This window comes from Aethalodelphis obliquidens, unplaced genomic scaffold (assembly GCF_003676395.1).
Source record: "Aethalodelphis obliquidens isolate GAN/ISIS:26980383/991018 unplaced genomic scaffold, ASM367639v1 scaffold21, whole genome shotgun sequence".
Lineage (NCBI taxonomy): Eukaryota > Metazoa > Chordata > Mammalia > Artiodactyla > Delphinidae > Aethalodelphis > Aethalodelphis obliquidens.
Window position 1 is genome coordinate 17,666,112 of NW_020837965.1, and position 23,592 is coordinate 17,689,703.

The following is a 23,592-nucleotide window of genomic DNA, read 5'->3' on the forward strand; positions in this document are numbered from 1 at the left end:
CCACATTTGGTCATAATGTATATCCTTTTAAAATTTTGTTGGTTTCTATTTGCTATTTTTTTTCTTTTTGGCTGCACAGCATGGCTTGTGGGATCTCAGTTCCCCAGTCAGGGATTGAACCTGGGCCACGGCAGTGAAAGCACCAAATTCTAACCACTAGACCACCAAGAAACTCCCTATTTGCTAGTATTTTGTTAAAGATTTTTGTGTCTATGCTCATGAGAGATGTTGGTCTGCAGTTTTATTTTCTTGTAATATTTTTGTCTGGTTTTCAGATCAGGGTAAAATTGACCTCATGAGTTAGGAAATGTTCCTTTTTTCTACATTTTCTGAAAGAGTTTGTATAGAGCTGATATTCATTTTCCCTTAAATTTTTGATAAAATTGACGTTTGAAGCCATCAGAGCCTGAAGGTTTTTTCTTTCCTTTTTAACAAATGTTTTAAATTTTAAATTGAATTTATCTAATTGATATAGAACTCTTCAAGTTTTTGTTGTTGCTTTAATTTATTCTTAGTTTTGTTATTTGTGTCTTTCAAGGAATTTGTCTATTTTGACCATTTGACAGATTTGTCCAGTTGTCAATATATTGTCTTAAAGTTGTGTGTAATAATACTTTGTTACCCTTTTTTATATCTGTAGAATCTGTTGCTATGTCTGTCTTTTATTTCTTTTTAAAAAAATATTTATTTTATTTTTGGCTGGGCCAGGTCTTAGTTGCGGCATGCAGGATCTTTATTGCGGCCCACGGGCTTCTCAGTAGTTGTGGCATGTGGGCTCCAGAGCACGTGGGCTCTGTAGTTTGTGGTACATGGGCTCTCTAGTTGAGGCTCGTGGGCTTAGTTGCCCTGATTTTGATTGTTTTCTGTTTTCTATTTTATTGATTTCTGTCACTATCTATACTATTTCCTTCCTTTGGTTTGCTTTGGGTTTAATTTGCTCTTCTTTTTCCATCTTCTTAGAGTGAAAGTTTATTGATTTGAGACCTTTCTTGTTTTTGAATATAGGCACTTAAATCCATAAATTTCCGTGTGAGCCTTACTTTAACTGCACTCCACAAATTTTGATAGGTTCTATTTTTGTTATAGTTCAGTTCAAAATATTCTCTAATTTATCTTGTAATATTTTTCATTGACCCAAAGTTTCTTTAGAAGGGTGTTGTTTAATTTCTAAATATTTGGGATTTTGCCCGATTATCTTATTTATTGTTTTCAATTTCTAACTTAATTCCACTTTTGTCAGAGAACATGTTCTATATACTTCAATATTTTGACATTAATTGAGACTTGTTTTATGGCCCAAAACGTGGTCTACACTGACTGGTAAACATTCCATAAGCACTTGAAAAGAATGTATATTCTGCAGTTGTTTGTTGATGTGTTCAAATCGTCTATGTCCTTGCTGTTTTTTGTCTAGTTTTTCTGTCAGTTGCTGATAAAAGCATATTGCAGTTTCTAACTATGACTATGGAAGTCTCTATTTTTCCCTTTAAAACTGTCATTTTTTGCTTCTTGTGTTTTGAAGCTCTGATACTGGGTTTGTACTCATTTATGATTGTTATGTTTCCCTGTTGAATCATCCATTTTAACATTATGAAGTGTCTTTTTTATCCTTGTTAATGTAGTTTGTTTTGGAATCTGTTTTATCTAATATTAATAATGCTACTCCAGCCTACTTTTGTTTACTGTTTGTGTGGTGTATATTTTCCATCCATTTTCTTTTAATGTTTTATAATTTCCTATTGGCTTCCTAGCAATTATAACGTACCTTTAATTTTCACAGTTGATTTGCAGTTAATAATGTGCTACTTTATTTAAAATATAGAAACCTTGCAACCTTATAGTCTCATATCCCTCTTTAATTTATAGTTATATGTAATACATACACATATGTTATATATGACACAGGACAATGTTATAACTTTAAAATTGTAGAGTTAATAAGGAAATTAAGAGGAAAAAGAAAATATAGTCTTTTGTATTTACCAAGAGATTTGCCATTCCTGATGCTCTTCGTTCTTTTCTGAGGATCCAAGTTTCTATCTGGTATCTTTTCTCTTCAGCCCAAAAACTGTAACTGCAACTCTGCTTATGACCAAATTTCTTAGATTTCTTTTGCCTGAAAATGTCTTCATTTTGCTTTTTTTTTTTTTTTTACATTAGGTTCTTATTAGTCATCTGTTTTATACATATTAGTGTATATATGTCAATCCCAATCTCCCAATTCATCCCCTCCATTTTGCTTTTAGTTTTGAATAATAATTGTGCTGAATATAGAGTTCTGCTTTGACAGCTTTTCTTGTTTTTTTCAGTACTTTAAAGGTATTATTCCATCTGGCCTTCATGGTGTCAGAGGGGAATTCAGCCATCAGTTGTATTATTCCCATAATATGTATAAAATATATTGTTTTTCTCGCTGCTTTCAAGATATACTGTTTATCTTTGTCTTCAGTAGTTTGAATATCATATGGGTTTCTGTTGGTATAGTTTGCTAGAGTTTATTCTGCTTGTTGTTTGCTTATCATTCTGTGTCTGAAATTTCTGTCTTTTATCAAATTTGGGAAATCTTTGGCCATTATTTCTTTAAACATTTTTTTCTGCTCTATTCTTTCCATTCTTCTTTTCTGATATTCCAATTACATATCCTTAATTGTACTGTTTGATGTTATCTAACAGATTTCTGGGCCCTGATCACTTCGTTTTTTTCAACCTTTTTTTCCCTCTGTTCTTCACCTTGGATGCTTTCTATTGCTCTGTTTTCAAGTTCATGTACTCTTCCTTCTGTCATGTCCATTTGGCTGTTAAGTCTATCAAGTCACGTTTTTATTTCGGTAATTATGTTGTTCAGTTCTAGAATTTTCATCTCGTTCTCCTTTTATTATTTTTATTTTTCTGCTGGGACTTCTCATTTCTCTAATGAGAGTTTCAAGCATTGAAAGCATGTTTTGTTTTACTTCATTGAGGATATTATAGTAGTCGCTTATACCTTGTCTGTTATTCCAACCTCTGTTTCATTTAGTGATCAAACTAGTTTGATTTTCTTTTCTTCTGAGAATGTGTTTTATTTTCTTTCTTCTTCATATGTTGGCTAATTTTCGATTGTGTCCTGGACATTATGAATGTAAAGTTGTGAAAACTTTGGATTCTGTTATTTACCACTGGCAAATAGTGTTTCCTTTGTTTTAATGGGTCATTTTCTTGGCTGGACTTGAACCGTAAAACTCTGTTGCTTATGCAGTAAATCCTTACTCTGCTCAAACCTTTTGCCTTTTGCTGGGCTGCTTAGAGTCTGTTTTGTACTCGTGTGGTTCAGGGGTCAGTCAGGGAGGTAGATTCCCCTACTCTCTTCAACATTCTCAGTCTGCCAGTTTTCCTTTTCTGTTTCCCCAGGCCAGAAAGCTTGTGGGTTTTTCTATGTCTGCTCTCACCACTGTGCACACTGCGTGGGCTGCACTTAGCTCCAGGCCCATGGAGACAGGAGCTTGCTGGTATAGTTGCCTGTCTTCCCTCCTCCTTGGTAGCTGGAATTCCCCTATCAGAGTCTATCCGCTTCTGCTCATTCTCCTGTACCTTCAGGGGGTTGCTTTTTCATTATGTACAAGCTTCTTAGTTGTTTTCTGTGAGAGGAAGAGGGATTGTAGGTAGAGGTTTATTTTATCATAGCCTAGAGCCTCTTCATTTCTTTTCTTTTTTTTTTATAAATTTATTTATTTGGCTGTGTTGGGTCTTCGTTGCTGCGCGCAGGCTTTCTCTAGTTGCAGCAAGCAGGGGCTACTCTTTGTTGCGGTGCGCGGGCTTCTCATTGCGGTGGCTTCTCTTGTTGTGGAGCACCGGCTCTAGGTGCGTGGGCTTCAGTAGTTGTGGCACGTGGGCCCAATAGTTGTGGCTCCTGGGCTCTAGAGCGCAGGCTCAGTAGTTTTGGTGCACGGGCTTAGTTGCTCTGCAGCATGTGGGATCTTCCCGGACCAGGGCTCAAACCCATGGCCCTTGCATTGGCAGGCAGATTCTTTTATTTATTTATTGGTTGCATTGGGTCTTTGTTGCTGCACACAGGCTTTCTCTAGTTGCGGCGAGTGGGGGCTTCTCTTGTTGCGGAGCACGGGCTCTAGGTGTGCGAGCTTCAGCAGTTGTGGCTCACTGACTCTAGAACACAGGCTCAGTAGTTGTGGCACACTGGCTTAGTTACTCCGCGGCATGTGGGAACTTCCCAGACCATGTGTCCCCTGCATTGGCAGGCAGATTCTTAACCGCTGCGCCACCAGGGAAGCCCTTCTTTTTAATTTTAAAGAGTTCCTCCTTTCCATGCTTTATCTTTCTTAAGCATCATCCATTGCGTTTATTTACTCCTGTGTTTCTACTGGTTTAGTCTTCATTTAAAAAATATATTTTTCTTTTATTTCTAATTCTCTCTAGAGTTCTTTCACGTTGATTGTCACAATCTCTTCTTTAGTCACCTAATTTCAGTGTGTTAACAACACAGTTTCAATCATTTTCTTAATTTCTTTTAGCTTTTGCTTTGAAGTATTGGGTTACAGTTTTCATCTGCTTAGTGCGCGTGCCTCTGCTTCTTATTCTCTTTCTCTTATGATAAATTCATATGGGATTTTCCATTGCTCATTTTTAAAGTGAAATAGGTTTTTCTACAATTTTTAAAGACAGAGGGGGTGGTTCAGGATAACTTTAGGGCTCCTCTTTCATTTTTTATTTTTTGGGCAGAGGGATAAAACAATATACTCGTGTACTTTCTGAGACCTGCTTTCTTTGGTTTTCTTTCCCATTTTAATTTGGACTTTCTTTGCGTCTAATATCCTTACACTGTTCTCTCTTGGGATTGGGATTCTCTTCCCCGCAATTTCTTCTGAACACAGAGCTTTATCTCGAGGTTAGGCTTGGCTTGTTACTTGTTAGGGTTGAGAGTCTGTTCCATCATTATCAGATCTTATCATCTGAAGAACTCCCTCCTTGCTTTGATTTCTATTTTCAGATTGGGACACCACAGTTTCCAGTGAGTACCTGTGGATGATTTGAGAGTTCTTTTGACCGGAGGGCCATCAGAGGCCCTTATGTGTCTTCCCTATGTATCTTCCAACATGGATACTGATGTTGCATGGAAGTGCAGCTAACAGAAGTTTGTCCCTATCCACTTGTAATTGGTTCATGGGGCTACCTTGTCACCTAGTTTTGTTGTAGATAGTTTTGTCAGCCAGTCTTTGGGTTTGTCACCCTCATTGACCTTTCCGTTTTTATTGGAGGGGCTTGGGTTGCTTCGTAACCTATGCTGCTGCCATTGCCCTCTTCCTGGAATCCTCCTCCTTTAGGGTATTTAACATGACTCTTTTAAAAACCCTATTCTCTGGTATTTAAGATCCATTTCTTGGATAAAATGGCTGTTGCCTTTAGAACCAGGCTTGTGACTCCTCACCCACTCTCTACGTCTGTATCAAGATGAAGTCACAGCAGTCCCTTTAGTCCTTTCTTTTTTCCTGTTGCCATTAAGAGGAGATGACCAAAACTTGTAAATCTGGGAGCCTCCTAATCAATGGCAATATTGAGCTTTCCTTATACCACTAGGCTTAGGCTTGCTCTTCAGTTTTCTGAAATGAAATAGTATAATGTTTATATGCACTATATACATGCTCCGGGGATGAAACTGTAAAGAAAAGCAAAGAAATGATTCAGAAAATTTAGAAAAGTATTTACCTTTATGGTGAGTGAGAGGGATGAAATTAGAGATAGATAACGCATAAGATACAGGAAATGTTCCATATTTTAATCTGGGTGGTGGGTACATGAGTATGCATTTAATATTATTTTTGAATCTGTATATATAATTTTATGTCCTCTTTCATAACATCAAGAGAAACTAAATAGAGTCTCTGGAAAACAGTCCGAATTCAGTATTCATGAGAGTCCCTTCCAGGGACATCACTGAGCAAGGTCAGGAGTGAGTCCAGAAAAACAAGACAGCTGGGGCTTTTGCCAGATGCAGAAGTGTGAGCCAGGTACTGGACCTCTGGCAAAAATATGGTTGGGGAGTGGGTTACTCTGTATTTTCTGCTTAAGCTCAACATGACCTACCCCCAGCCCTTAGAAGTAGGTCAAGGAACACTTCTTTGGGAGTAAAATGAGTGTTCTTAGCTGTTCCAGGAGACTGTGGAAGAGAGTAGGTGCTTTGCTGGCTCGAGAACAAATAAAGAGTCTGGGGCACATTCACCCAGGCCTTCTGCCTTGGGTTAAAAACCCTGTATATAGGGCTTCCCTGGTGGCACAGTGGTTAAGAATTTACCTGCCAATGCAGGGGACACGGGTTTGAGCCCTGGTCCGGGAAGATCCCACATGCCGCAGAGCAACGTAGCCCTTGCACCACAGCTACTGAGCCTGTGCTCTAGAGCCCATGAGCCACAGCTACTGAGCCCACGTGCCACAACTAATGAAGCCCGCGCGCCTAGAGCCCGTGCTCTGTAACAAGAGAAGCCACCGCAATGAGAGGCCTGCTCACTGCAAGGAAGAGTAGCCCCCGCTCGCCGCAACTAGAAAAAAGAAAACCCGCGTGCAGCAACAAAGACCCAACGCAGCCAAAAATAACTAACTAAATAAATAAATTTAAAAAAACAAGAAAAACAACAACAAAACAACCCTGTATATAGGTATGGGGCTCTTTGTGATGATAGCTTTCAACACTCTGTCTTGGACCACAGTGCTCTGATCTTGTCCGGTTGCTGTCTATGCCTGATGCACAGTTGGGTCTTTCCCAGGAGAAAGGATGCATGGGAAATAAATTTTTTGAAACCAGTAATGTATAAACATGTCTTTATTCTTGATTTATAGTTTGCCTGAATATAGAATTCTACTTTGAGGATCATTTTTCTCCCAGGGTTTTAAAGGCATTGTTTCATTATTGTCTTGCTTCCAGTGTTGCTTTTGAGAAGTCCAAAATTCCTGATCTTTCCTAAGTGATGTTGCTTTAAAAAAAAAACCTCTAGAAGCACGTTGAATTTTTTTGTCACAAGTTTCTGACATTTCATAAAGATGCGCTTTGTTATATGTCTATTTTTATTCATTTTGGTGGACCTTTTTAATCTGCCATTTTCTAAATTAAAAAAAATAATTTTGTTAATTTTTTTTCTGCTGTGCCGCGTGGCTTGTGGGATCCTAGTTCCCCAAAAAGGGATTGAACTCGGGCCTCCTGCAGTGGAAGCACGGAGTCCTAACCACTGGACCTCCAGGGAATTCCCATGTTAATTTTTTAACCCTTTTGGTTTTGCTATTGCTTTTTCTCCTGAAGCTCCTTTTATTCTCATGTTAGAGCTCTAGGATTGATCGTTTCTTATTTTGTCTCTCTTTTTGCTGTACTTTGGGAAATTTCCTCAACTGCATCTTCTAGCCCTTCTATTGAGTATTGATTATTTCTGGGATCATGTTTTTAATTTCTAAGAACTGTTTTCTGTTTTGTTTTGTTCTCTGTATATTGCTTTTTTATCATTTGTGGATAGAGTCTCATATTTCTGATATTAATGACAGTTTTTTTAAAAAGGTTTCCTTCTCTTACATAGATTCTTTTTCTCCAAGTTGATGTTTTGTTCCTTCCGTTTGTCTTCCATGCTAGAGGCTTTTTTTTAGAGGGCTGGACGTCCTTTGCTATCCACTCATGATTACGGGTTGGGACTAAGGAGCTGACCTGAGCGTGTCAGTGGGCCATTTACTGGGGGAACCCCTGATGTCACTGTCTGTCTTTAGGTCTTTCCTCTTTGACTGGTCAGATTCACAGAAGGAAGGAGAAAAAAAGAGGCTTCTAATCTACAGCTTGAAGAGTAAGGGTCTGGCTGCTAGGTGTGTGTGTGGGGAGGGGGCAGAGTTTGACTTACTCTCTATTCAGTATTCACACTTCATATAACCACCAGTTCCTTGTGTTTAAGTAGGTTACCTTGGTCTTCAATTGTGTTTAGTTTCTTCCATTCCAGAGACCCTTTGGTGTACATTCTCTTTAGACAATAAACTTCAGCTCTGCTGAGTTGGGGAGAGGTGCTCCCTCAGGGATGTGAGGTAGGGAGAGAATTTAGGGATCCAATTGCTTCTTTTAAAAAATATTTATTTATTTATTTTTGGCTGCGTTGGGTCTTCGTTGCTGCATGCAGGCTTCCTCTGGTTGTGGCAAACGGGGGCTACTCTTCATTTCGGTGGCTTCTCTTGTTGCGGAGCACGGGCTCTAGGCACATGGGCTCAGTAGTTGTGGCTCGCGGGCTCTAGAGCGCAGGCTCAGTAGTTGTGGCGCACGGGCTTTGTTGCTCCGCGGCATGTGGGATCTTCCCGGACCAGAGCTCTAACCCGTGTCCCCTGCATTGGCAGGTGGATTCTTAACCACTGCGCCACCAGGGAAGTCCCCCAATTGCTTCTTAAACAGCTTTCAACCAATCTCTCTTTTTAAAAGTTCCTATTCGTACCCCCAGCCTCCCACCCCCGCAGTTCCAGAGCTAACAGTGCTGCCAATTCCATGCCTTTTGAGAATTCTGAGATGCACATCGTTGTTTCTCAGCTTTCCTCACTGCTGGCCTGGGATTTGACTTTGTTTGATCTGCCAAGTCAATGGCTACTTGTCTATTGGTTTTCAAGCTTCCAGAATTATGTTGTTGTGTGTCTTCTTGCTTATTGTCCCTTTCTTCTTGTCTTAAAAAAAATCTTTTACTGTAGTTTGGTAGCATTTCAAGTACGCGTGATTTAGATGCTTGTGTTCACTTTTGTGGTCTTAACCTAGAAACTTTCTCCCACTTTTTCATGGCTGTTGTCTTCTCATTTTTTATGTCTTAACTTAAATATAATCTCTTCTGAGAGGCTTTTCCAAACCATCCTATGTAAAGGAGGCATTCCTTATCCTTTGCTTTATTCTCTGTTTTAGTTCCCATATCTTTATAGACCTTTAAAGCAATTTTATTTTGCCCTTTCCATTCATCTTTCACACTTTATCATAAGCAACATGAGATCAAGGGCTGCAGCTCTCTCATGCATTGTTATATCCCTAGTGTTTGGCACATAGTTGACCTTCAGTAAATATTTGCTGAATGAGTGAAAGTACAAATTACATGTAGGCCTGAATTTTTAAACTTGATAGCAATGCCTTCAGTTTTTTCATATGTACAAAAAGAAGGGCAGGGGAATAAAATAGCTCCTACCTCATTGGATTGTTGTGAGGCTTACAAGGGTTAAAAGGGTAAAGTGCTTAGAGCATTGCCTTGCACATGGTAAATACTAAGGAGACGTTATATTTTTAAGAGTCTTAAAAAAAGAGTCTCTAAAGAGTTATCATTTTATATTTAACTGGTGTTCAGTTTTGATCAGTTTAGAGAAAATGTTGTTGTGTGATGGACTGAATTGTTTTTGAGTATTGTGTAGTATGTTCTGAGTCACAGCACATCTGAATTTTAACTGCAGGTTGATCATGAATCTCAATTTGGACTGTAGCACTGTCATGGAAGAGAGTGTACTTTATGAGGAAAACAGGATCCCAGACATTTTTGAGTTTGTCCATGTAACCAGACACTTAAGTTTCAGGACAGCGCTGTCTGTAAGTCAGGTTCTTATTTAGGCAGTTGCACGATATCTGCATATTCTTAAGGAGTATAATTTATTTTCGGTACAATCATACTCATCAACCTTGGCATATCTCTGAAATTTCTACCAAATATCTCCTCAGTTCCTCAAAAATCTATGCTTATAGACAGCTCAGTACAGTTTAGCAATGAGAGTTAAAATATTCTCTAGTTTTCTTCTGCTAAAGCCGTATGTCTAGATTTATACTTCCTTGAACAAATCAGTAATACTCTTGTTCCCCCCGTCCTTGCAGTTTCAAGTACAGTATTCAGAGGTCTCATCACATCAGAAAGAAAGTACAAGCTTGTGAGTAACTCTTCAGATGGGATGTGAGGTACTTAAATTTTGGCCTCTTAGATTCTTCAATTTCAAAATCTTGATCTGAGGAAGCTATCCAGTAAACTTCTAAAAACAAACTTGTATAACCTAACCTGATTGTATTAAAATAAAATAGAGATTCATATTCCATTTTAAATATTACTAATATCCAACAAACACTCAACTTGAAGAAGATTCACTGCCTTTATCACTTTCACCATCACAATATGAAATGAATCTGACTTTCACAGTTCCTAGCACAAGCTCTCAGGACCAACAGTGCCATAGGAACCAAACAGGAATCTTCAGTTTTCACTTGAATAAATTGTTTTTCCCCCTTTCTTTATTTCCAGTGCCCCATTTCTGACAAATGAGGTTTTTCCATGTTAAGAGGTTTTCCAGTTGGCAAGCGGTCAGGTCTCACTAATTCATGCGTGAAAGCATTGGACGATTTTATGTATCTCTGTGTTTTTAAACATATGCTAAAAAATGTATGGTGGGCCACGGTTTGTTCAATTGTTTCTCTTTATAGGTGACATGTAAGTGCTCTATCATTTACCTCATGTGTGACCTTTGGCAAATTACTTAACCTCTCTAAGCCTTGGTTTTTTCATTGGTAATATGGCAATAATAATAATAATAATTATTATTAAAAAAGAACTATTATTTTTATGTTCACTGGCACAAAGTAAACACTCAGAATTTAGAATTATTATTGTGATTGTGACTCAGAGGATGAGGATTATGTCTTTTGTTATTGTTGATTTACCCATGCCTCAAGGTGCCTAGCACATAGGGAGTGTTCAGTCAACAATATCTGATGAGTGAATAAGAACACTAGGATCTTTCCCTTCACCTTTGATGCTTAACTTTTGCTCAATGTCAAAAATGTCTTAGAACTCCTGACGTATTGTTTTTCACAAGTTAACTGTTCAAAAAATGTAACAAATAATGTATGTGGAAATGCTTGGAAAAATGTAAATGGCTATACAAGTGTGATTGATGGTGATGATGATGATGACGATGATGATGGTGGTGTTGGAGTCACTTGCCCAAGAATGGGAGTGTTCGCTGACCTCTCCTGTCTGCTGAAAGTGCCATATAAAGTTTGTCTCCTGGAAGTAAAACTCACTGAAGGTTATACATGTAAGTATACGAATATTTGGAAGAATTGACAATGAGATTTGTGACATGTGACATCTTTTTGCTTTTGAGGGGAGATTTCACTGTTTGGCTCTCTAAATATGTGTATCCTTTCCCGTCTCCCTTCATTTGTTACTTTTAGGAGGTTTCAGTTCAAGAGGGTGACCTTCCTCAAAGAGGGAGGATCATTCTTTGATCAAGGATTTGCAAAGAACTCTGGCTCCTCATTAGAACTCCCAAGCCATGCGTTGCTGCATTGTTCTCCCCACATCTCCATTTCTGAACATCTTTATTATTAGCTGTATTTATTCTTTAAAAAAGATGAGTTTCTGAATATAGAACTGGGTTTTAGTACCAAACGCAGTATTTATATTGTGTGTGTGTGTGTGTGTGTGTGTGTGTGTGTGTGTAGGGGGTTATGCTTGATTTTGTTGATGAAAGATCACTGCTGTGTTTTCCTTACTCTACAGTCATTCCATTTCGAGGGACCAGAGTATTGGACTGGAAAGGGGGAAGCAGAAGGATCTCACGTGTGACTGCTAATTTTAGTAGCAATTTATTATCCACTATGTGCCAGTCATTGTGCTAAACAGTTTATGTATGTAATATTTTAAATCCTTTAGCAACGCTGCGAGAGAGATATCATCATCCCTGTTTTATAGGTTAGGAAATTGAGGCTCAGAGCAGTGGAGGAGGCCGTTAGTTAATAATTATATCAATAGCATGTGGCAATAAGGGCTATGATAGAGCGAAGCCCTGTGTGCTGTGAGAGTGCCAATGAGACCATTTAATGCAGCTTGTGGTAGGGAGGGTTAGTTGTCTACGGTGGAAGTGGTTATAGCTGAGATATGAAGAATTCTTAGGAGGTGGCCAGGCAGAGAAGTATGGGTCGTATTCCTGTAGAGAGAATAGTGTATGCAAAACCATGGAAGGGTGAGAGCGTCGTGTCGGGGTTTTTTGCAAGTCATTATGGCTGAAGTGTGGTACTTAGTGAAAAGACGGAAGATGAAGCTTGACAGATGAGCAGGGATCCATTCATGCTGGACTCTATACGCTGAGTTAATTATCTGGATTTCAACCAGCAGGAAAGGAGGAAGACTTGCATTTTGGAAAGTTTACTCCGGATGTCATGTAAGAAAAGGATCAGAAGGGGATCAGTCTGGATGTGACAGCAGTAATCTAGGAAAGAGATATGCAGGCTTGAATTAAGGTGATGTAAATGTAGATGGAGAAGAGAATAGATTTTAGAGACTATTTCTAGATAGAACCAATTGGGCCAAGGAGTAGAATCTATTGGACACGACAAACACTTTGAGAGACACAAAAATAGTAAGTTAGGACAGATATGTAGGGTGATTAAGGCGTCTGATGCTCTAATCAAGAGAAGAAATGAGGGACTTCCCTGGCGGCACAGTGGTTAAGAATCTGCCTGCCAATGCAGGGGTTACGGGTTTGAGCCCTTGTCCAGGAAGATCCCACTTGCCGTGGAGCAACTAAGCCCGTGCACCACAACTACTGAGCCTGCACTCTAGAACCCGTGAGCCACAACTACTGAGCCCACGTGCCACAACTACTGAAGCCCGCGCGCCTAGAGCCTGTGCTCCGCAACAAGAGGAGCCACTGCAATGAGAAGCCCACGCAGCGCAACGAAGAGTAGCCCCTGCTTGCCGCAACTAGAGAAAGCCCGTGCACAGCAATGAAGACCCAAAGCAGCCAAAAATAAATTAATAAAAAAAGAAGTGAAAAAGGAACCAGGCATAATTCTTACTTTAACCACTGAAGTGAATATTTATAGCAATCCAAATTTGTGAAGTATGTCCAAATACTCTGTGTTTATGTCTGTCATTTCTCAATGAAAGGTTAAACTGAAAAGAAGATGAATAGTTTAAAAGGACGCAATCACAGCAAATCCATAAAGTCTTAGACTTTATGGAGTGGAAGAGGAAACCAATAAAAAATAAGATGGATTTAAGATATATGCTTCCAAATCTACAACGTTAATAATCAACTTTTGCAAAGAATGTGGAGGAAGTATTATTTTAATTTCTCACTTGGCAAAAAAGGAACAGAACAAAACAAGCAAACAAACAAGCAGACAAGCAAACAAGAAGCCCTGAGGCTCACACATAGCTGTAGGTGGAAACTCACTGCTTCCTAGAGTTCTCTGCAAGACGTTGTGATGGCTCCACAACATTTACCCAGCATGTTTAGGGTCCAAGTCAGGAAAAGTACAATAAGTGGCCTATTCTAAGAAAAAAAAAATGAGTAAATACTGCAAAAAATAATGAAGAACCTATAAAAATGTTTGGAGTATATAAAGTGAAATGATTATTTGGAGTTCTTTTGAGTGAGAGATGAGGGGAAAATAAATCAGGAAAAGAGTTCTGGGTTAATTACATGTTGTAGAAACAAATTTTATCTGGAAATTACTTATTTGTGTAAATGATACTAGAATGTTAAAGAATTTATCTAGAGGACGTTAATAAGATGTAAGATAGCTGACGTTTAAACTTTTAATTCCTTTCAACCCCTGTGTTAACGTGACCATCTGTTATGTGCCCAGCATTGTGACAAGATCTAAGGGCATTACAAATAATATATGAGTTCTGTCCTCAAAGATCTTAAAGTGTTGTTAGGGAGACTAGATTTGCAAACATGAAACTCATTTAGAACTGTCCAGAACAGTTTATTATCAGTGAAAAATTTATATAATTAAGTGGCAAAATTTTTGAGGCAGATAACGAGTGCTTTAAGTCTTCCGAAAGGGAGGCAGTGGTAAGCGTCAGTTAGAAGGTTTCTTGAATGGTGTGACTCTTAAGGTGGGTCTTCAAGGACTAAAGGGATTTGTTTTTTCAGGCAGAAAAGTGTGGGACTGGTGAAGTAAGCAAGTTTCATTTTGTATTTCCTAAAAAAATAAACAGATTTAGTCTAATATTTCGTCTGTTCACTCTAGTGTTACTTAATGAAATATTGGAAACAACCTAGATGTCGAACAATAGAATAGGAGAAATGTCAATATTTCATGCTATATCGTATTTAGTAATTAAATATTATTAAACTAGTAAGAATCATTAAGGAACCATGTGACCTGGTGGAGAAGCCTGGCTTGTAACTCGTTAAACTGTCAGTTCTACTACTTCCCAGCTTGGTGCCTTTGGGCAAGTCATTTACTCTTTCTGAGCTTTGGTTTATTCAGCTTAAGTGGAGATGATAATAACCACTTTGAAAAGTTATTGTGAGGATTAAAAATAATGTATATTAAGAATAATGTATATAGAGTGCCTGATAAATAGTGGACATTCAATAAACATTATTATTCATTATTAGTTATACATATACTATTGGTATGTAAAGAGATACTGTCTTTCTGAAGGGTAATGTCTCAGTTCTTACTGAAAGCTTTAAAATGAGTATTTTTCCTGTTTGACTCAGCAATTACACAATTAAAAATTTATTCTAAGGAATAAAGATGTGTGCACATATTTAAGAGTATATTCTTTGCAGCATTGAATAGAATAGTAAAAATAACCCGAAAGTTCACAAATAGATGATTGGTAAATAAATTATGATACACTTACATAAAGGACAATTATAAAGTTATTGAAATGATGATGTAGAAATATATTTCAGATACAGAAAGTGAGGAAAGCAGATTCTAAATCTGTATACAGTATAACTCCATTTTTGTAGATGTATATTTATGAAGAGAAAATTTTCAGGAAGGATAATATACCAAAAATGTTATCTGTGGTTGTCTCAGAATAGTGGGCCTTCAGGTAATTTTTATCTTCTTACCCGAATTTTTTACTTTTATGGTAATAAGCATAGATAATTAAAAATTTTAAAATAGGAATGGATTCCTAATTAAAATATTTAGAGACGTAGGAAAATGCTTAAGATTTAAAGAAAAACAAGTTATTAGTTTATTTTTGTTAAAGTATTTTTGTAGTTTTCTATCTATGCCTAAAATGAACGACTGAATTTTGTTTCCGTGGCTCTTTCTCTCAAGATGTAGCAGCTTCCAAGATGGTAGGGATAGGATGAGCAATGAAGAAGCAGAGAGCAGAGATTAGACTTGTGTTTGCCTGGATAAAAATCATCACTTTCTTAGACCCCCCTTTCATGTTTTCTTCATTTTCATCACAGCTTTAACCTTTGGCTTCCTTGGCTATTTTCATAAAGAAGCAAAGTGTAACCCGTTTAACCACTGCAGAAAGCCACTTTCTACCTCCCTCCTGCTCTTCCTTTCATTCTTACTAGGATCCAGCAAATTCAGCACCCACTAGTCACTAGTCACTGGGCATATACAGTGGTGAACAGGGGACACAGTTCTTGGAGCCTACTGTCCGCTTGGGAGAGATAGTCAACAATCACCCAAATAAGTATATAACTAAGAATTGTGCTAACTACTGTGAAAAAAAGAATAGGGTGTTGTGAGAGAGGAAAATGAGGGTGGAGGAGAGGGAATCAATTTAGACAGAAGACTTCCATGGGGAAGTGACATTTAAAGTCAGCCTTGGGCTTCCCTGGTGGTGCAGTGGTTGAGAGTCCGCCTGCCGATGCAGGGGACACGGGTTCGTGCCCCGGTCCAGGAGGATCCCGCGTGCCACGGAGCGGCTGGGCCCGTGAGCCATGGCCGCTGAGCCTGCGCGTCCGGAGCCTGTGCTCCGCAACGGGAGAGGCCACAGCAGTGAGAGGCCCGCGTATGGGAAAAAAAAAAAAAAAAGTCAGCCTTGTTGCATGAGAAGGGGTTAGACAGACAAAATATGGAAGGAAGAGCATAGTAGGAAGAGGGACAAGCACGTATAAAGATTTTCAGGCAAAAAATAGCTTTGTGTGTTCAAAAAAACTGGGACAAGAGCCAATGTGTCTGGCCTTTGTGGTATGACGGGTTGGAAGATAGGCAGGGACCTGGTTAAGGATTTTGGATTTTATTCTGAGTGCAATGGATAGCCACTGAGGGATTTGCATGAAACAGTTTATATTTAAAAAATATCTCTTTGTTTTCTCTGAGGAGAAAGAACTGGAGAGAGGCGAGAAATAAGCAGAAAGGTGAGTGAGGAGGCTTTTAGAATTGATCGGGAGATGATGGCGCCCAGTGATGACAGTGAAGATAAAGAACAGAAGACAGTTGGAGGTGTATTTTGGTGGTAGCACTGACAGGACTTAGTGACAGATTGGATTAAGGAGTGGGGGAGAGGGAATAGGAGCTGTCGAGGACATTTTGCTGGGGTGACTTGGTGGAATACATGGATGGTGGTGAGGAAAGAGATAAGAGTTTAGTGTTGGACATGTTTGCTGCGTAATATCTGTAAGAGAAATTGAATAGATAAGGTCTGTTACTCAGAAGAGCGACCCATCCCCATCTGGGATGGAGATATACAGTTTTCTTTTCAGTGTAGTTTTCTTTTTAATTAATTAATTAATTTGGCTGCGTCAGGTCTTAGTTGCGCACGCGGGATCTGTGTTGCGGCATGCGGGGTCCTTTGTTGCTGCGAGTGGGCTCTTCATTGCGGCATGCGGGCTCCGGAGCGCATGGGCTCAGTAGTTGTGGCACGCGGACTTAGTTGCCCCGCGGCATGTGGGATCTTATTTCCCCGACCAGGGATCGAATTCGCGTCCCCTGCATTGGAAGGAGGATTCTTAACCGCTGGACCACCAGGGAAGTCCCGAGATATACATTCAAGAGCAGTTGGTACAGATGGTGCTTCAAGCCCTTTGGATGGATGGAACTGTGGAGAGAGTATAGAGAGAGGAGCACAGAATCTGAGTCCTGAGGAATTCCAACATTTAAACTTTAAGTAATAAGGGAGGTGGCAAAGTGTGTTGAGAGGGATACACTAGGGAGGTAGGAGGAAGATTAAAAGAATGTGGTTGTCAGGGAAACCAACGAGAGAGTTTCAAGGAAGGAGGGATTGGAGGGATGGAATGTGCTGAAAGGTCTAGTAAAATGATGGCTGCGAAGTGCCCATTGGATTTGGCAACATAGAGACTCTATAGACGATGGTGGAAAAAGCAGATTCTGAGCAGTGGTGCAGGTAGAAGCCAGGCTGCAGAGTGAGTAGAAGTAAGAATAGAAATGATGGAGAGATGAGAGTGTGTACACAACTCTTTATTATCTTGGCTCTAAAGAGAGGCCAATAGCTGGAAAGGATTGTCAAGTCGAGGGAAAGTTTTTTGTTTCCCTTTGACAAGGGAGATTCTAGAGTTTATTTGAATGGTTATGGAAATAATTTCATAGGGAGGGAGAAATTAATGATGTAGGAGAGACAACTGATGGATGGAGGGCACTCGTGGTGGGACTGATGTTTGATATTTACTGTATGTTGAATATGTACTAGGTATATGCTAAGTTAGTAGCACAGTAAGTGATTTATTATTCGCAGTAGCCCCATGAAGTTGGTGTGATTATCCCCATTTTACAGATGAGGAAACTGGGGTTGAGTAGAGAGAGAACCAAATTCTTAGTCCAGAGCTGTTTGATTTCAGAGCTCAGACTCTTAGCTTTTACTTATACTCTTAGAGGACTTCCTCTAGTGTGGTGTTTTAGTCAGTTTGCCAGGCCTGCCATAACAAAGTATCACAGACAGGATGGCATATACAACAGAAATTAATTTTCTTGCTGTCCTGGAGGCCAGAAGTCCAAGACCAAGGTGTCGGCAGATTTGATTTCTCCTGAGGACTGTCTCCTTGGCTTGCAGATGGCTGACTTTTTACTGTGTCCTCATATGGCCCTTTCTCTGTGCACATACATCTCTGGTGTCTCTCCTGGGCTGTAATCTCCTCTTGTTTTAAAGACACCAGTCAGCCTGGATGAGGGCCCATTCTAAGGGCCTCATTTTAACTTAATCGCCTCTTTAAAGGCCTGATCTCCAAATACAGTCACATTTTGAGATTAGGACTTCAACATGTGAATTTTGGGGGACAAAATTCAGTCTATAGCAGATGGCTTCTGTTTTCTTAAAGTATAAGGGAAAAAAACTGGCCGTAGGGGTAGTCTTGAAAAGTGTGGAGAAAGATGAAACAGTGACTGAAGAGGGTAGAAGAAGGAGCTTAGTAGAGAAATGTAACTTTAGGGTCAGGTGAGATTGGAGACGATTTGTTTACATCCAGTCAACCCAGTTATCTGAGTTTCTGCAGCAATATTTAGGCGTATGGGTGGAGTAAATTATTACATATGAACCCTCTGCTGCCACGAGGTTGCTGTGTGCTCAAACAACCATCTCTTGTATGCAAAGTTGAAATGTAAATGAATTTCATTCACATCCTCAGCACAATTACAAATTACTGTATGTCAGGGACCTTTCTGGCTGTTCTTAAATAGTTGAAAACAGGAAAGTTAGATAAATCAGTGACTGCTAGGATTTTGTTGCATTCACCAATGAACAAATTAGCTTGAACAGTTTTCCAGCCGGTTCTATAAAAAAAAAATTGTTTTTAATGATTACTCACCACTATTTTTGTTCTTCTTTCTCTCCCCCTTTCTTTCTTCCTTTTTTCCCCATCTTCACTCATCAATTATTTATTGAACACCTACTAGATGTCTGGCACTAGGGATAAAAAGAGTCCACAATCTAGTGTGGGAGACAGGTATATATGCAAAAAACCCCGAAGTGATAGTGCTATTATTAAATTAATAATTCATGTGTTCATTTATCCTGCAAATGTATTGAGTGCCTGCTGTTAAGTGCCAGGCAGTGTGTTAGGCTTGGGATAGAGACATGAATAAGGTATAGTTTTTGCCTTCAAGAAATTTACAACCTGGTAAAGAAAAATAAACAGGTAAGTAAACAAAGGCAATACATTGTAACATTTGTAAAATGGTAAAAGATCTCAAAGAAGGGAGTGACTCTGTGCTTTCCCTTGAATGTTTGGATACCCATTGAAAGGAGTCTTTGCTGCCTTTTAATGAAAGGAACTGTAAAAAGCACATTTGTTCATTTCACGTTTTCGAATGCTCACTGTCTTTGTGTAGTGACAGTTTTGTAGTTCTTGAATCACGAGCAAGCATTGAGTTGGGGGATCTATGACTTTTCTCCTCATTTGAGCTTATTGTCCAAAACCTACACTATCAACACCTTTTTAAGGTGGTAGAATGATTAATGGTATTCCTGAAATACTCGACAGAAACCTGCTGAATGTTAAAGCTTGAGAAAAGTCACAGTAACAAAGCATTATTGTGATGGCGGGTATGCAGAAAGTGTATGCTGGCCTAGCACATATCTCAAATTCTTGGATCTCAGAACTATGTATTAATATAGGGGTTCCCTGTAATGTAATTTTAAAAAAGATGATGAATGGCAGATCAAAAACATGGAGAAGAAAATGGATTTTTGCCGATTATGTAACTGAAACATTTTCAACTATCATCTACTTTTACCTAAATTTTTATCATCTCAGGAAAAAAATTATTTACAACCAAACACTTATTGGGGTTAATTGAGACAATGGATTTAAACTTGTTGCTTTCTTCAGAGGTGATGTGCTATGTAAACTCAAGTTATATAGTTATTATCTACAATGTAGACTTATTTGTGTGGAAAATGCTAACCATATTATGGAAGCAGTGCAGATAGTAGGAGGGAAAAAAGGCAAATCTGATAAATGGTATACTTGAGATTTAGAATCTATAATTAACCTAATAACAGCTGAAAACTGCTTTGATGTCATGCAGTGAACACCCACTATCTGTCTGCATACTGACTTCATTTCAGATGGTGTTCTAGAGTATATCATAGTGGAAAGAGCACTGGATGGGAGTCAGGGTTCATAAGTTCTAGTCTAGCTCGGCCGTTGACTACCTATGTGCCTCATTTTCCCCACCTTTAAAATGAAATGGTTATGGGCAAAGGTCTCTAACTAAGGTCCTTCTAGTTCTGCTGTCTCATCATTCTGTGATTCTACATCCCATGCCTATCAAAAGCATTTTGACTTTCTTCAAGTTGCTTAAGCCAGCATTTCAGTTAGAGTGTATCCAGGAGCTTGTTTCCATGGGCTGTTGGGAACAGCAAGGCCGTGCTTCTCCAGGACTTGATATGTCTTCTGTTAACTGCTGACAGTGAGCCATACCACCTAAAAAGGCTCCTTTGGTAGCCTTAAAGATTGAAAGGACAAATGGACAGTGTTGAGAGCTCTGTGGAAGAGGAGACCTGAGAGACGTTGATCATCATGGCCCCTTGGGATTTGCAAAGAGGAATGACTAGAACTGGGCCATTCACTGCTGCCAGGTCAAAGGTCAGGTCAGGAATGTGGACAATGCTGGTGACTCCAGGTAGGTCTAGGAGGGTAAATAAGCCTATTTAGTCCCTCCTGAATCTTGAGAAGATCTGGGCAGCCAAGCTCAGAAAGCTATTAGGAAGTCTCCTAATTTATGAAATTACTTGGAAGAAAAATGTGACATTCATTTTTTGTAATTTGTTACCACACAGTCATTGCATTCTTACTTAACACTCACCAAGTTAATCTACTTTAACAATTCTCACAGTTCAAACATTCACTAAACACACTTTATGATCCCTTATTGCGTTAAAAATCTGGTTTTGATTGTTGCTATTATGCAACGGATTCCCTATGTCTCAGGAGTTTTAGTGTTGTTGAAAGACCTTTTGAGTTTTCTCCAGTTTTAGTTAAGCACTATTAAATATAATTCTCTGGTGGCAGAGATATATATCTATTATTATTTTGCTAATAATAAGTTAACTTGGGGGTGATTATAGGATGATTTGGAGTACTGCCTTTCTTAGTGATAAAAAGTAACGGCTAATTTGTGACTAGGATATTAAGCCAGATAACTATAGCTAATTTTGTGTGTGGAATACAATTATAAGTAAATTAAAGGCCTTTTATAATTGTTTCCATCATGGAATTCCAGTAAAAATGTACATATTTTCCTTAAAATACTGATTAACTTCCTGTATCTGATCATTAAAAAAAATAACTGTATGCCTAATAAATATTATAAGATGATTCTTTTTTTTTCTTTTTTTTTTTTTTTGCTTTTATCTAGTTGCTTCCAAGATCCGGTACTTACAGGAATATCATAACCGAGTTCTCCACAACATTTATCCTGTACCTTCAGGAACAGATATTGCAAACACCCTGAAATACTTTTCTCAGACCTTGTTAAGGTAAGCTTTAAAATATCCTGTCCTTTGAAAGAATTATTAGGTAGTTCTACTAAATTGATTGGGACCTAAATTTTTATCGAACTGAAAGTCTTGAAGGGCCTTATGTTTTCTAGTGCTCTGCCAGAAGAGTCTGGACTCAAGTTTTCTGGGTGTATATAGCAGATGAGATCAGAGGCCTAACTGATAAAAATGGCTACTGCCTGCTTTCCTCAGTTGAACGCCTTTTCAAGAGATCTATATAGTGATAAAAGTTATATGTTTGGCACTAATATAGAGTGGAATTAAAAGGAGAACCTACATTTGCTTAAAATTAAGAACAGGAAACACTTATGGTCTTAAAGAAAATCAGAATTACGAAGCATTTTAAGTTCATCAGTAGTATTTCCTGTTTCTCGAAGCATAATTTATGATAATAACAATTATTTTTAATCCATGTAACACTTCAAGTGTTCAATATGCTTTACAATCGATATGGAGGATAACAAACAAAACCATGGCCACCCTTTTATACTGTCTGCTTTGACTATAAGGTAGAGACAGGGAGGACCCATCTGCCTCAGAGTTCTCATTAGGAAAAACAGGCAGACAAAGGTGAGCCTTTCAGGTAAAGACTCAATTGTCGGGGAAATAACATCGAAGGGGTGAGAGCACACTTCACTTTCCATTAAATTCTAAGGCTTGGTCTCCTCCATTATCCTGATCTCCTCACTCCAAATCTGATTTTAGAAACACGTTTCTTTCAGCTATATAACAGCAAAAGTTTTGTAAGATAGGCATTAGGGAAAGAACACCAGCTCAGAACGACTGTAGTGGCACTGGAGTTCCCAGCAGTCTAAGGCTTTGCCCTGGGCGGACTGAATGCCTTGTAGAAAGAAGCCTCACTAGATCAAGTCAGCTCCTAGTCTTCAGTGCCACTATCTCTGTGTTCTTATTCTTTGGAATGTCTCTTCTTCTTTAGAACCCTTAGTGTCCTTGTTCTATGTTAAAGGGATTCTGTTGATCAGATTCGTAGATTTCATACTTACATAGTAAGTTTAGGACCTTGCTATAGGACATTTCTCTTTTCCAATGGCAGTGGAATAATTAGCTCAGTTTTCACAGTAATAATCCGGTAAGGCACCAAGGCATCCGGATTCTGTCCTCTTGAATTCTCCTTTTGTCTTTGAGGTCAGGGTTCTCAACGGGAAACACTTTCCTTTATCACAAATTCTGAAAGCTCTCTAAGTGAGAGACACTTTTCAGTAGGAAGCAAATTCCGAATTCCATTTGCAAAGAAACTGTGACATTCTAGTTGGCAGTTTGAAACTTGCTGCTAAGGTCTTAGTCATGGTGCCAAAAAATTAAGAAATTTGGGATATTGAAGTCATGTTTGCAAGACATGAGGATTCCATTTTCTTGAGCAGTGAATCATTAGAATATGATCATGGGTGCCAGCATTTTAATGGTAAAACTAGTGTTAAAGTAGTTTATTCAGGTGCTGTTGGGAAAGACTCTATGCAATTGAGTCTATTTTCAAAGGGAGACAATATCAACAGCCACAACAAATGGTAGTACTAACTAATAGCTATTATTATCATAGCAATATTATATTATAATACATAATAGAAATGATATGTCAAGCACTTTTCTAAGCAGTTTACATGTGTCATCTCATTTAACCCCTCATATTAATTCTATTAAATAAGTATACTATTATACCCATTTTATATATAATGAAATTAAAGCCCAGAGTGGTTAAATTGCTCAAAGTTACGTATCTGGTGAGCGTTGGAACCAGAATTCGACCCTGGGAGTCCTAATCCACAGCACACGCTCTGAACAGTTAGGCTACGCTGCTTCTCCTTACTACTGCTGCTTATCGTAATCCAGGGGCGCTTATCATAATCCAGGGGCACTTCTCTTAGTAAAAACTTGGTTTGGCCTTTGGGAATGCTGGCATCCATTATGAGTCCATAGAGTATAATTTTGGCTCTCTTTGAGATCTAGGGAGGAAAGGAAGTGCTTGGTGCAAAGATTTACCATCTTTATTTTTTGGCCGCGCTGCATTTTTTGGCCGTGCTGCCTGGCTTGTGGGATCTTAGTTCCCTGACTAGGGATTGAACCCATGCCCCCTGCAGTGGGAGCCTGGAGTCTTAACCCCTGTACCGCCAGAGAAGTCCCCATCCTTTTGAAAGTTAAATTGAGCTATACCTGAGGTGATGTGGACAGTGTTTCAATTCCCAGATGTTTTAGCGCTATCTCCCACTCAGCAATTCGTTGTGGCTAGTAGGTCAGAGCAGAGTTGACAGCCTATAGGACACACACACATCAAGTGGGAGGAAGAAAGAAGACACTGAGGAATGTAACAAGTCCCTGGTTGGACTTTAATACTCACAGGTTCAACTCTTGAGCTGAACCCAATGCATTTTCTTTCTTCTCTTTG

At 38.9% G+C, this 23,592-nt stretch overlaps 1 protein-coding gene across 2 annotated transcripts in view; it reads left to right on the plus strand.

Moving 5' to 3' along the window:
• The window catches only part of UNC79 (unc-79 subunit of NALCN channel complex), a 249,818-nt gene that overhangs the window by 15,847 nt on the left and 210,379 nt on the right, over positions 1 to 23,592 (plus strand). Inside the window, exon 2 of one of the 2 annotated variants that reach the window (XM_027120418.1) lies at positions 21,050 to 21,170. In XM_027120418.1, coding sequence (XP_026976219.1) covers positions 21,050 to 21,170 — 121 coding nt within the window. Of the gene's footprint in view, positions 1 to 20,949; positions 21,171 to 23,592 lie in introns of those variants that run through there. The other variant, XM_027120421.1, reaches the window with a different exon arrangement.